The sequence below is a fragment of the Lissotriton vulgaris genome, chromosome 11 (assembly GCF_964263255.1).
Source record: "Lissotriton vulgaris chromosome 11, aLisVul1.2, whole genome shotgun sequence".
Lineage (NCBI taxonomy): Eukaryota > Metazoa > Chordata > Amphibia > Caudata > Salamandridae > Lissotriton > Lissotriton vulgaris.
Genome location: NC_141699.1, coordinates 144193472 through 144208538, shown reverse-complemented (window position 1 = coordinate 144208538; position 15067 = coordinate 144193472). Strand labels below are relative to the sequence as shown.

The window sequence follows — 15067 nt, the reverse complement described above, 5'->3', positions numbered from 1 at the left end:
TCTTGAATATGATTCTCTCTTTAATAGGTAGCCAGTGAAGCTTGGCAAGCGCATGTTTGGTGGATGATCTCCGAGGGAGACCGAGCACCAGTCGTGCTGCTGAGTTTTGTATGCATTTAAGCTGGTGCAGACCCTTCTGATTTAGGCCAAGTAAGAGAACATTACCATAGTCCAAATGAGGGGAAATTAAGGCATGGACTATGGTTTTTCTCGCATCTGTCGGCAGAAGGTCAAGTACTTTACGGAGTACTTTTAAGGTACTGTAACATTTGCTTGCCACTTTATTCACCTGGGCTTTGCCGGAGAGGTCGGCGTCAAGCATGACTCCGAGATTTTTCACTTTCTCCACAGGCAAAGGTAATTCTCCTAGTTCGCTAGGCCACCATGCATGGGACCAGACAGAAGTCTCTTTCCCTACTATCAATACCTCTGTTTTATCTCAGTTTAAACGGAGACAGTTGGTGTTCATCCATGTCGCTATCGTTAGCATACAGTTAGAGAAGTTGGAGGCTGAATCTGTACTATCTGGCGTTATCTTGAACACCAACTGGGTGTCGTCAGCGTAACTGACAATGCCCACCCCAAATTCCTCCGCAATGTGTGCCACGGGTTCCATATAGATGTTGAATAAAGTAGGGCTCAAACTGCACAATGCACAGAGCTGAAACCCCATACTGTCTTAGGGGCTGTGGGGAGGAAGGAACACTATTGCATACATTGTGGGACTGCCCGTCCATAAGGAGTTACTGGCAACAGGTCATGCGAACCATTTCCCAGACCCTTGACACTTCCCTAACACCAGAACTATGCATGTGCCTGTTGAATATTTGGGAAGGGACTGATTTGAATCTCAGGCAACAGCAATGGGTCACTATCGGGACAATGGTAGCCAAACGCGACACGGCGCAGAGGTGGGGGGTGCCAGAGGTGCCTATGTTAGCATTGTGGTGCAGGACAATGGATAAACTGATGTTAACTGAACGCACGGAGTATAAAATGAGAGCAAACCCTAAAAAATGGAACAAGGTGTGGGAGGCATGGAATATGTACAGGGGAGATATATGTGAACCACTGCCAGAGGACGAGGACGACGATTCAGAAGATGAGGAGGAGATGGCCGAATGAACTGGAAGGGGAATATGGGGATGGATGAAGGGGCACTAATTATCTGACAGGGATTTCAACTTTGTTCGGTGCTTGGAGAGGGAAGGGTATCTACCTGGGAAATTGGGATCGGCAATTTCCACTGAAATTGTCCTATACTTTGTGACTATATATCAAAGATGAGCCATCTAATTTTGTTCTGTTAACTTCTACAAAAATAACATAAAAAAGTAAGATTTTATTTCTTCAATCATTATATCCTTATTGCATTTCGCATCATGTCAAGTATTCGCTGCCGGACCGGGAGGTTGTCGGCTGAATAGCTGTGTGACAGTACGAGCCGTTGCGTTATTATGTAACATTTACGAATGACAAGATGTACTGATGTTGTTTTGATGGCAATTTTCAATAAAAATCTTACACCCAAAAAAAAATATATAAATAAATTTAAAAAAAAAAAAAAAAAAAAAAAACAGCCTCGGAGTCTGAAGTACTTGAAAACCAGCTGCTGCCTGGTTTGTTGGTGTCCGGAGGCAAAAATCGAGCCTTGGCGAAGAAAGTTCAAGAATACCATGTATGTGTGAGCCTATGTGATGGGAAAGTGTTGAGACGGTGCTGTGATTTTTGGCAAGATACCAGGAGTGGAAAACAACAGGAAAATAAAAGGGAAATATGTACTTTTGTCTTTCGGTGGTTTGGGATAACGGTTGCCGTTTTCATTTAAAATCAGCATGAGACAAGACTGTTTACTTTTCTAAAGGTTTACCTCACCGGTGGCCTTTGTGACAAAACAAGACTTCATGTCTGATGCTGGCATGGCACGTCTTGATTTAGTGCTTGTTATGGCCGAGAACCAGCCGTCTCTACGTTGATCAGCGTGCCTCCATTTTGTTAGTTGTAAGTCTAGGCATACATCGTCAAGTCGAGATATTGCCAAGGCTGTTTTTGAAATGACATTTAGTGCCAATCTTGCTGTTTTTGTGGAGAAACAGGTACTGTCATCGTTTTCAGTTTAGCATGTGTTGCTAACGAGATTACAAGAGGGTTGACAACATTAACACAACAGCAACAGTGCTCATGGAAAACAATTTTTAAACGGCTAGGTGCACAGATGAAAATCGTTTGGAAGAGTTAAAAAGGTCAAGTTTTGGAATCTTGTTTCACTGCTAGTAAATACAGGAACTGCACAAAGGTCCCAGAAACAGCAGCGAGTCTGTGAATAAAGAAGAAGCTGTAAGGACAAAGGTCAAAGGAATAGTAGTGGGCCTGTGAACCCAGAAGTGACTGAAAAAGGAAAATGTCCCAGAACTTGAAACGCAACGGAAAACACAAAAATGGTGTCAAAAAGTACGTTAGGGACAAAGGTCTCAGGACTTCACCACAACAGGGTTTAGGTTTATTAAGGGGTTATGTATGAGTGGTAGGCCTTTCATTGGTTTGTGTTGTGTATGGGGTGACTGCAGTAGGGTTAAGTCTCTCATTATTAGTGTTTGGTTGGGGTGTATGAGATGACTATAGTATTGTCACTCAGTATTAGTGTAGTTGGTGTAGTGTCCCTCACACGTCAGGGTTGTGTTGGGAATGTGTTTTGCCTCGCACCTCATGGTTGTGTTGGCAGTAGTGTCCCTCACACGTCAGGGTTGTGTTGGGAATGTGTTTTGCCTCACACGTCATGGTTGCGTTGGCAGTGGTGTCCCTCACATGTCATGGTTGTGTTGGGAATGTGTTTTGCTTCGCACATCAAGGTTGCGTTGCAGTGTCCCTCGCACGTAATGGTTGTGTTGCGAGTGTATGGATTGTGTAGTGTTGTTTGGCGTATGAATGGGTTTTGTGAGTGCTTGTTAATTTGTCAAGAGGTGTACACGTTGTTTCCTGATATTTATGGTGTAAAGGTTTTTTCGTGTGTGTGTTGCCTGTTGTACTGGTCTGGCCAACTGGTATGATTTGTGGCATATGGATGTAGGTTTGTTGTTTATTTCAGGAAGTAATGTGATGCATGTGATGCTTGTTCAGACTGTTGTGACCGTGTGTCAGTATGGAAAGGGCCAGGATGTGTCTTCTTGAGTCAGTTTGATTATTCTGTCATGGTTTTTGTAGTGAGGTATGTGGGTACCTATCGTTTATTGATTATACTGCACATTTTATCTTACTGGTGCGGTGTTTAAATTTATTGAATCTACTGACCAATTGTACTTGACATGTTGTCAATGTTTTATTTGATTCTTTTAAATTTCCCAACGAAGGGAGATATGTTGTATCTTATATCTTCCTGCTGCTCAGCTTGAATGTATGAGATGTGGAATGTTGGATGAATGGAATGTTAGTGTGTTGTGAATGTCAGTTGGGTGAGGGCTGAGCAGCAGGATAGCTGCTCCTGATGGGGTTGTCATTATAACTTACTACTTAACATCTTAAGTTAAATAAAGTAACTTACTTATCTACAGTTCCAGCTTCTTTCCGATTACTTCAGCTTACTTGGCCAGAGCTTGGCGCCCACCTTGAGATCACTTAATTGATGTAATTTAAACTGTACCATAAAGACCAATTCAAACAGTGTGCGCGTGCAGGAACGGCAGCATCTTTCTTTCACTATTCTCCTACGTCCACAACCAAGTAAACGTTAGCATGTATTGGATAACAGAGCTAAGTAAGGACACTAAATATAAGGTCATTTAGCAGAGGAGTATTAGGCTACCTATGAGCGATCGTTTGCACCATTTAGGAGGGTCGCCTCACCCAGTTCTAAGTCATTCTAATATGCCATATCGGAATGAAACAAAGTAATAGAATTTCGCAAGTATTACCGCAATGCAAGGACAATGCGGGACGTGGATCGTTCTCCGTCGATATGAGTCAATCATTTTGAGTTGTGCTTCGTGTTAAGATTTTAAGCCTAGCTGAATGCAAACTGCAACCAAACAATCTGTAATCAATGCGTTTTCTGCATATCTGCCAAGTGGAAGTATGCTACGTGACACGTCTTCAGAGAGTATTTTTTTGATCAATCACAATTAGCATTCTGGGTCTTGATTTCTACAAGTCCCAATTGGTGGTACTGACAAAGTCGCAAGGGAAAGGAGTCTTAGGCAGCAACTGTTTGGGCAAAAAGAGCACCATGAAACGCAACACACATGAAAAATAATGTAAGGATTCTACACACTGAGAAGTTGAGAACAGAAAGGCACGTGGGTAATACAGTCATGGGGAAACACATATGTGCAATTAACATGCATGAAGTGATCAGATGCAGACACCAGCTGTGTGTGATGGAGGTGGGGGGTATGAACAGACAGTGATGGCGGACTTGAGCAGCAAAGTCAGAAGGGGCGGGGCGGGACAAAGATGGCGGATGGTGGAGGAGGGACTTTGGCAGCAACGAAGCGCCCAGGAAACGATGGAAAGACGTATCTAACTATATACGAAATTGGGTCCTCTCAAGTACCAAGAGAGGAAGAGCCACGTTGTGCACATGTCTCAACCGAAACAACCACTGGAAATGCGCGCGCTCAGGACCGCGGTACGTCACCACCCGCCGGGACTCATACATACCGCCATGGTGACCGGAAGCGCCCGCGCGCGGAGCTCCCCCAGTCTCCTTCACGGAATCTCTAGCACTTTCTTTCTCGGCACGCCGCCTCTTCCACCGTTCAACTCCAAAAAGACAAGTCGAGTACCTCCTCCAACAAACGTCAGCACCCGCATAGACGAACAAAGGGGAGGAGTGATCACCAGCGAACGCGCTGCATTCTGGGTATTAGGACGAGCAAGCAAAAGGAAGTAGGTGGGGAAGCGAACAGGTGTTAGGTGATGTCATAACAGCAACTGACAATGACTTCCTGGGGCTAGAAAGTATGAGCAGATACATAGAAATAAAGCCCATTCGAACAAGTATTACAACGAAGACTTGTAGAGCATACATGATTTCAAATACTGCGGATTTAGAGCCAGGGATGTTTACTATTATGTTAATACCCTCCTCCCTTGTCTTGAAACTTCATTCACTCCAATAGAGGTTAAGAAGGAAATTAAAATTAATTTCCCCCGATTTTAACTGCAGATGTTCCCTTTCCCTGTCTTTCCGGTCATTGCTGACCAATATAAAGTGCCTCTCTCAATGTGTAACTTAAAGGAAAACGTATTTGCCTGTATTGAAACGCAGTGTAAAGTGCCTTAAAATATTATGAATGTTCTCGTTTTCTGTCTTGTGTTCTAATTTTAGTTTTGAAAAGACAAGTAATAAATGATCTGGTCAACAGACTTCCCGAGAGCTCCCTACTTTCTTCACCGAATTCCACAAGCAGAATTCCACAGTCCACGAATGCCTGGTTCACTTTACATTGTATTAATATTCTATTGCCTCACCCTTTCTACAGATGGATAGAGGAGGCATCACCTTTACCTGTCAGTCTCAGACGGAATCTCCCCCAACGTTGTAATATGCAGAATTGAGTGTATTATGGAAAACTGGTCTAAAACCACGAAATTAGCCTACAGCATTTCCATTCCAAGATGGCCGCTCTGCTCTTCCTTATTACAAGCACTGGCATAAACAATCTGCCGTTCTCTCGTCATGATTGTGGGCTGGGCCAGCCCGCCAATTTCAAGCTTACATTCCAGGAACTTCAGACATTGCGGGAAAATACCGGGAGGGTTTAGTCGCATTGGGAAAGTATCATTAATTTCAATTAGGTTTATTTGGACATTAGCATCGGGATATTGTGACAAGGTAAGTACAAACCCACCAATCCGTTGGCGTTTGGATCTAGATGTTTAAGGGAGTGACCCTTCTAAAGTCACGAGAGGAAAACAAAAATTGATAGAGGTTGATGTAATGTTGCATGGAAGTCTGTGACGGTATCTTGTTATATAGCTAGGTCATTTTTGGTCACGGAAATAGCGATAATGTTGTTTTTCAGTTTCCTTGGTTGTAGTAAGAGAGTCCTCGCCTTTCCCCTGTTCAAAAGCTGAATGCTGAGAAAGGAAAACTGTGATAGAATACAAACAACTGCACAGAATAAGGCTGTGTAAAGTTTTTATAGTCTTTATTGTTTTTGTTTACTGGTGCACTGTGTTTTGTCTTCGGATATTTCGCAAATTTGATCTAAAATATGATATTCTCTAGAGAATAGCACATCAGCTGTCAACTAGCACCAACTAGTTAATGTGTCACATAATCAAACAGTCCTTGCTTTAGAGCTGACAGTCCTTTTGATGACTGTTGCGACTTGTAGTTTCTTGGTACCCGTGCTTAGTATGAACCTACGCGTCACCGCACTCAAAGTGTATTTGGCCGGAAATAAGTACCTTTGAGTAGTGACAGTTTTACATATGATTTTAGATACTTAGAATGACCATTCCGATGTATTAAATAAAATTGATTCTGTAAGAGATTAGTATTTGTAAGAAAGTGCTTACTGTTCAGAAACCAATCTTGGAGTGCTGGTCGGTGGTCATTAACTGATTACAATGACACTAGGTCATTGGTACATATGGGCTTGCTAACAGTGGGTTGTAACTTTTGAAACCTTACAGTGGAATTTGTGCACTGACATAAGCAGAGGGTACAATGATTCCGCCAATGGTTCTCTGACATAGTGACACTGATACTCTAAGGTTGTTTGCTTTGTGCTAGTTATCTGGTATTGTTAGATTGTATCCCAATTGGTCTGCAAAGGCAATTATATGCCCATAAACATATAGTAAAAACAACAATTGATGGACAGAATGCAGAACAATGTCGTACATTTACCCCAGTATAGAGATCTGGGCCTAAATCCATCTTTTTTGCTCACCATGCCATTCCAGTTTGAACCCAGCCATATGCAAATCAGTCTTGACCCTGTGCCTCATGGGAACAGTCCAGCCCGCACTGCCAAGCCAGGTCCCTGGACTGGAAACAAGCATCCTAGGACCGGTTTTGGAGTTTCACCTCTCTTCAGCCAGGAAGCTGAACCTAGAGAAGACCAAGGTTTTGGTCTTAGGTAAAATAATAAAAATATTCTCCTGCCATCTAAACACCCAGGAGGTGTTGTCATTAGACCATTATAAATATTTAGGTTTGACATTTAGGAGGAGTTTAAAATGGGACACGCACTGGGATTGTACTAAGCAGAAGTCATTACTGCAGGCCAGCTGTTTGTTGAGATTTAATTGAAAATTTGTGGAGGGCTATTCCACATTCCTCTATTGAGGGCCTATGAAGGGAAGATACCTCCCCAGGGCTTGCATGGTGGAGAGTTTTTTCCCCTCAATTCTTTTTGAGTGGGACCGATTAAAAGGGGCAGTTCTCAGAAGACTCCTGTTGCTCCTACCCAGCACCATGGGATTAGTACCTCCTGGAACTTGTTGGCATCTACCTGTGATTTAAGGTTCTTTAATAGACTCTCGGAGGATGATGAAGTGATAAAGGTATCCAAACTTTGTTGATATGAGTTTCAAGGCAGTAAAAAAATGTGGGCCCGGAAAGTAAATAATAGATTAAGTTGCATCAAGAACCTCCAATCTGTTTTCAGCACAATTGCGTCCTGGTCTCCTTTCCCATGGAAACAAGTATTGAAAGAATCTGCAGCAAAGGTGGCCAGGGCTCTTGACCTGGCCCACCTGAGTAAGAAACCTTCTATAAGTTTTTCCATATGTACGCTAGGCCAGGATATTGTTTTTCCATACTTGACGCAGTTATTTGATCCGGGCCTGCAGAATAAATTTTAAGGGCAAGTGTGGGATGACATTCAATCTATTCATCCCGCTTTTGTTGGGCCAGGCTCCAGGATAACAACAGTCTTTGTCCCTGGATTATTATTTTCTTTACTGAATATAGTTATTGACTGTACTTTTTACCTTCCAAATTGCATTGTTTTTCAGACCATTGCTTTATAAATATAGAATTGTTCAAAGGATGAAAGCTGTGCTCTACAGAAGTGTGTTGTTTATTTTCAAATCTATTTTTATTTCACCCCCGAAACAGGGAGTACGCATAGGAGTGACATATACTCAGCGATAAGCCTACAACCCTAGAAGGGCCGGCCGCGTCAGAATAAATACATTACTAAAACTTTGACAGTGCACATAAGTAACAGCATTATACACAGCGTTCTGCCTACAACCCAATAGGACCGGCCGAGTTTGAAAATACCCAGTGTATACCTGGCAGTCACTGCCAAAAATAACCTGGCCCCTAGGGCCGAATGAAATCAAAGAACTAGAACTGGTGGAACTACCGGACCAGTGTGGCCCGAACTGTAACAGAGTGCCTAAAAGAGAGGCATCAGAACAGAAAGCCAGTAGAAGAGAGTAAGGAGAAAGAATTAGAAAAGGGGAGAGAGAGGGCCTAAAGTACAGTGGAGGAGACAGAGGGGGAATGTCGCTCCAAACCTTGGAGAGAACAGCAGCCCCGCCACTCTCTATACCTCGGGCACAAAGGCTGTTATAGCAGAGGCCTGTTCGATGTAGGAGGGAGCACAGCATCATCTACTAAACGCAGCGCCCTAAGCTTAGGGGGCATGTTTCGCGCATGGTCTACTTTGCACAAATATTTCACCAAGGGTTGCCTCACCGCTTAAAGCGCGTGTCGCAAGCCTGCAATCTAGCTGAAAGAAGCTCCATGGCGATGACATGCCAGAGTCTCACAAACCACGCAGCAATGGGAGGTGCTTCTGTCCTCTTCCAGTAAAAGGCGATGAGTTGCCTGGCTGCACCCAGCATTTGTAGCTCTAGTATCCAATCACTCCGGCTCAGCGCCAGCAGACTTGCAGGTTTGACACCCAGTAACATTGTGCTAGCGGCCTCAGGCAGAGGAAACCCCAGGACCCCCTAATGTGACTCAGGACCTCCTTCCAGAAGACGGTTATCAAGGGACAAGCCCACCAGACATGTAGATAGTCCCCAATCGCAGATCGACACCTCCAGCACTCAGGAGAAGAGGTTGGGAGCATTTTGTGCAATCGTTGCGGCATGTAGTACCACTGGGTCATCATTTATATGCGTTTTCCTGTTGCGGTATGCTACGATACACTCTAAGTATATCCCGCCACAGACAGAGCCACTGCGCCGATGCTACGCCAGCATCCAAAATAGATTGCCATCGTTGTTGATAGGCGTGGGAAGGCGGTGCTTGAGGGTGTTGCAGAATCTGATATATTTTGGAGATCAAGCCCTTCGTTTCTGTACAAGAGCGGGCTAGCTGTCTGTGGACAAGCCGCGCAATTGCCACAGGGATGATGGCCTGTTGCTGCCGGCATATCCCACAGAGTCCCTATTGCTCGAGGGATCTCACACTTGGGTCGTGTATGGACCAATTTGTCCTTGAGATTCTGACCTCTTTTGAACGCAAATAGTGGGGCAGGTAAGGTGTCAGTGCCTTTAGGATGCATTTAGGATGTTCCAATGTTTCCTCACTATTTTCTGAATCTGATTTGATTTGGTGCAGAATGTTTGTACACACGTGATTCGATCTTGTTTGGGCTTGGGAGGTAGAATATCTAAAAGGCTCTCTGTTGTTATTTGATGCTCTTTTTTTGGACTTGCGAATCAATTGTTTAGGGTAATTTTTCAATGACAGATCAATTTCAAGACTCTTGGCATGGTGTTCAAATGCTTGTCTTGTTGAGCAATTTCGTTGGATCCGTAGAAATTGCCCGTAGGGCAGGTCATCCCGGAGTGCTTTAGGATGGCAACTATGGTAGCTAAGTAAAGAGTTTTTCGCCAGTGGTTTACGGTACAGTTCTGATTCTAGACCCGTAGAGGTGGAAGTAATTAGGAGGTCGAGGAACGCCAAGTGTGATCTGCTATGTTCCATCGTAAATTTGAGGTAACGATTCCTTTCATTCAGCCATCCGTGGAAGTTCTGAAGTTCTTCCTCCGTGCCTCTCCAAATAACTAGAACCTCATCGATGTAGCGCTTCCACAGGCGTAACCTGCCTGTGAAAGGATTCGTATCTGCAAAGATGTGATCCTGCTCAAATCTATGCACGTACAGATTAGCGAGACTAGGGACAAAAACACGGCCCATGCTAGTCCCGCTAATCTGCAAGTATAGAGAGTCCTCATACTGAAAGAAATTTTCAGTCATGGCCAGATTCGCCAAGGTCATGATCACTCTAACTGGAGTGATGGTGTTGAGATCCCTCTCCGCCAAGAGAGCCTCCACAACCTCTAAGGTCTCTAGCTGAGGTATTGAAGTGTATAAGGTCTCTACATCAAATGATACCAGGATGTCTTGATTTTTATCGTAATCTATCTCTGGCTGGAGTCTCAGAACATCCTTCGTGTCCTTTTAGATAGGTGGGCATTTCCCTCACCATAGGTTTCAAAAAGAAATCGACAAACGCCGATAAAGGTTCCAGAAGGGAACCTATCCCTGAGATGATCGGGCGGCCAGGAGGTGGACGTATAGTCTTGTGTACCTTTGGTAGTTGGTAAGGGAATGCCATGAATGTCCGGAGCCCGACGAATCATGTCCGCCAGTCCCTCAATCGCTAAGGCAAATAGCAAAGGCGAGAGCGGGCAGCCCTGCCTGGTTCCTCTCCCTATACTAAACAGCTCAGTGAGCTGCCCATTCACACAAATCCTTGCCTGCGGTGCAATGTAAGGCACCATTATCCTGGTGACCATCTTCGGGCCAATCCCAATCTTGTGGAGGACCGCCCGAAGAAAAGACCAGTCCACCCGGTCAAACGCCTTTTCAGCGTCTAGCGAGAGGAGGCAGGCCGGGATCTGCCAATGATGGGCCTTCCCTACAAGATGTGCCACCCTACGTACATTGTCAGCCCCTTGTCGGCCGCGTATGAAACCCACCTGGTCAGGGTCTATCAGGCCAGGCATATGTAAATGTAAATGTGTGTGTCTTGTAAAGCGCACTGCTACCCGGAGGCGTCCTGGCGCTAAAGAGCGCTGGGGAAACCGTCCTAGCTTTCCCTGTGAGGTGTTCCCTCCTGGGTATCTCCAAGGTGAAACCAGGCATCCCCGGCGTTTGTGGGGGGCCGTTGTGGAGATGTGGCAAGCTAATGCCCAGAGTTGCCGAGTGTGATCCCTGGTTAGAGTAGGCACCGAGGCGAGAATTATCGAGTCCGCTGACCCTGGTTCACGACCCTGCCGCGTCGGGGATTGAACCCTGGTCCCGGGCCGTCCTCTGCTTCCGGGTCTGCCGCCTCTAACCAGTGAGCCACACCACTCCACTCATATGGGGGTCCAGCCGCCTTGCCAGCAATTTGGTGTATATTTTAAAGTCGGTGTTCAATAGAGCTATCGGGCGGTATGACGAGCACAGTGTGGGGTCTTTCCCAGGCTTCAAGACAAATGCAATTTCGGCCAATCCCATATCCGGGGAAGGTCCCTGTTCTTCAGTGAAAGAGTTATAGAGCCGGAGAACGTAGGGCACCATTTGAGCCTGGAACATGCGATAGAAGGATAGCGGGAGCCCATCGGGTCCCGGTGTTTTCTCCAGGTGGAGCTCTCGGATAGCTGAGGTTACCTCCTCTTGTGTAATCGAATCCTCCAGGAGCTTCGCAAAGCAGGGGTGCAGTGTTGCCCCACCATATTGCCCTAATACTTCTCCACCAGCTCAGGAGGCGGTCTCTCCGCAGAGTAAAGTGATGTATAGTAATCCCTGAAAGCCTGGCATTTATCCTTCGCCGCCGCGACCCTGGTCCCGTTCGGAAGTTGAACGTTCGCTATGTGAGTTTTAGCGACCCTGGCCCTCAGCCTCCTCGCTAAAAGTGTCCCCACCTTGTCCCCCCCTTCAAAATATTTCTGCTTTAATGCCAAAAGGGAGCTTTCTGCCCTGTTATTGTGCATCATCCGGAGCTGGCCTCGAAGATTTGCCATATGGCGCCTTGTCCGCTGAGTGGAGCTGCCCTGATCTTGTGCCTCCGCTTTCTTTAGATCGCCTGCCAGCTTATCCTCCACTGTTCTCGCCTCACGTGCCCTCGCGATCGCAAGGGATGTAATATGTCCCCGTATTGTGGCCTTAAAAGCGTCCCAGACCACTGGAAAGGGCGTCTCGGGCAAGTCATTGCTCTCAAAGTAGGAAGTAATGGCCCTCCGTATGTCCTCAACATCCGCTGCATTCCGGAGGATACTTGGCGGCAAGCACTATTTCCGTTCCCGGGGAGGACAAGCGTCCGGATCTTGCAGGAGCAATTCCACATGAGCGTGGTCAGAAATCGAGATATCGGACATTTCCACTCCTAAGACATCCCGGGCGAGGTCGTGAGACATAAACAAATAATCGATGCGAGAGTAGGACCGATGAGCATTCGAATAGAATGGGTGCTCTCTCTTGTCCGGGGAGAAATAGCGCCACATGTCGAACAGCCCTAAGTCTGAAATCTGCTTGCGTAGCGCTGAGGACATTGCCCCAGCACCACTGAAGGAGCCCTCACTCCGATCCATCTCCGGGCACCAGACCATGTTGAGATTCCCCCCCATAATAAGCGAGGGGCCGCCCTGCGGCACATGATCTCGCAAGAGGTCTCTGAGGTAGCGATCCTGCGCTTGGTTGGGGGCGTATATGTTGCTCAGTGTGAAGCGACGGCGGCCCACCTCGACACTTACTCTGAGAAAGCGGCCATCACCACCTCGGAAGGGTCTGCCGTCTCCCCGCCTGATGCCAGCCCTGCACAATATCGCCACTCCCGCAGTCTTCGTGTCTGCCGCTGCCCAGAACTAGAGAGGGTACCTAGGGTGTGCCATGCGTGCAGTGTCAGCCTGTAGATGGTGGGTCTCCTGTAAGAATATGATGTCTGGGTTCTGACGGAGAAGATAGTGCTAAATCTGTTTGCGCTTATTGGTTGAGTTAAGGCCCTTCACGTTAAGGGTCAGGACCTTCATAGGACTAGGCGCATTCACAGCCATGCTAGGGTTTCTCGGAGGCTAACATAACCCCTCCACAACAGCCATTCCACTCTCATCGCACTCACCACCAGTCTGGGGCCGCACCCTTCCACACTCCACCCACAGCCAGCTCCCCCTCCCCGGGCCCCCACAAGAGGAAAGGAAGAAGGAAAGAAAGAGCAGCCAGAAACAAAAGAAAGAAGAGAGAGGTAAAGAGATAACTAGTGGCCGCAAGAGCCACCCATCGTGACAGAACAATCGCAGCCAACAGGGCCGTAGAACACTGACCCCATTACAGTGCATCCTGCACCCGCAGGTTCGGACGCTCTCCGGGATGTCGCTCCCTAAGGGGCAGACCAAGAAATAAGGGGAAATGTGACGGTCTCAAAGGGTACATCGCTAAGGAGCTCCCGCTGTCCCTACAACCCACACAGTTGGAGTCAGGGTATTCAGGAGGGAGCCTCCACGCGCCGCCGCGCACAGAGCCAAGCGGGCTCAGAGGCAGTATCCTCGGAACAGGAATAGAGAAAGAAACAGCCCACAGTTCAAGGTGTTAGGGGGTTCTCATCTAACTCTACCTTATCCCCCTCAAGAGACCGTATATGGGCTATGATGTCTGGTTTGGCCTGGGTAGGTGAGACCCCCCACCACTGGGGAGGCACGACGATGCCGATGTACCGTGGTCCAGTCTGGTCCAGCCGGTGTCCTCTTCTGTCTATGGGGCTGCAACGGGCTCGGCGGAGGGGTCGTTGCCAGGCGAAGGAGCTGCGCCGCCTCCATGTAAGATCTTACAATTCTGCGCTTCGACTCCCATTGGAATATAAGTGCGAATGGGTGGCACCACTGATATGCAATGCCCATGCTGCGCAGTTTCTCGGTCACAGGGCGGAATGCACGCCTCCGCTTTAGGGTGTTGGGCGCCAAGTCCTGGAAAATGTGAATCTTGTGACCGTTCTATCTCAGATCCGGGTTATCGCGTGCATCCTTCCAGATTGCCTCCTTTTCAGTGAAAAAATGGACCCTGGTCAGGATGTCCGGTAAGAGCCCCGGTCTTCCCACAGGGCCAGCCACCCGGTGCACACGATCCAATGTCGGGGGTGAGGCGTTATCATCCCCCCAGACCTCGTGGAGAAGCTGCGCCACGTAGCCCATGATGTCCTCCCCATCTTCTCCCAATGGAATGCCCCGGATGCGGAGATTGTTGCGTCAGCTTCTATTCTCCAAGTCCTCCTGCTTCACTTGGAGCTCGATGTTCTGCTCCTCCAGGGCCGCCAGGCGCTGCCATAGATGCTCCTGATCCTCCGTGCGTGAATCCATTTTCCATTCTAGCCCATCTACTCGCTCTCCAAGGTCCGTTACCTCCTTCCGGAGCTCCTTCACATAGCTGTGCACCTCAGACCTCAGGGAGCCTATCTCTGCTTTCAGCTGAACCATGAAGGAGGACATGAACGCCTGGGTGACCCGAGGAGAGTCTTCCGCACCCCTGGATGGTCCCTCACCAGCAGCAGGCGCCCCGCTTTACCCCACATGGCCATGACCGTATTGTCCTTGGGGGTCGCGGCCGAGTCGGCCTTGTTCCCTTTATTGGAGCTTGTCACCACTGAGTGCTCTTCAGAGCTGGCAACACAGACAAATCCCGCACTGATTAGGGGAGGGGGTCAGCCCATCGTGGGCAAGACCAAGGAGGAACCAAGTCCACCCACCCCCACTAAAGATCTTGGCCTTACGTCCAGTCTGGACCCCTCCACCCGGAAGGCAAAGGTCATATTAGTGAGGAGACCTCCCTCCAACAGCTGGGCCCAGGGAAACGGTCAGCCAGACATCCCACAGTCCTTCGCCTCCCCACAGCCGACACTCTCCTACAGGTCCAGGCAAGAAAGAGTGCGTCACACGCCTGGAGTAGGGTCCACTCCGCTCAGGCCCAGGGCTTCACGACAGTCGGCTCAGGAGAGGGGCAAAACCAAACACCCGCAGCTCGCCCCCACCTCACTCCAAACACCCTACAGACTGGGGCTTGCAACAGTCAGAAGCCCAGGGAAGGGTGGGAGGCCGATCACACCCTCTTCGCCCACAAAGCTACTACTCAGGGCGTCAGGCCTCTCCAGTCAAACCCCGCAGCAAACTGAAGATGGCG

At 47.7% G+C, this 15067-nt stretch overlaps 2 protein-coding genes across 2 annotated transcripts in view; one reads left to right on the top strand and one right to left on the bottom strand.

Annotated features, from left to right (window-relative positions):
- Positions 1-4852, bottom strand: part of RSRC2 (arginine and serine rich coiled-coil 2) — a 183855-nt gene extending 179003 nt beyond the window's left edge. The window contains exon 1 of the mRNA XM_086942948.1: positions 4654-4852. Coding sequence (XP_086799074.1) covers positions 4654-4659 — 6 coding nt within the window. The 5' untranslated portion in view covers positions 4660-4852. The remainder of the gene's footprint in view (positions 1-4653) is intronic.
- An 879-nt stretch (positions 4853-5731) lies between these two features.
- KNTC1 (kinetochore associated 1) overlaps positions 5732-15067 on the top strand; it is a 926084-nt gene continuing 916748 nt past the window's right edge. Inside the window, exon 1 of the mRNA XM_086942947.1 lies at positions 5732-5830. The gene's annotated coding sequence lies outside the window, so the exon portion shown is untranslated. The remainder of the gene's footprint in view (positions 5831-15067) is intronic.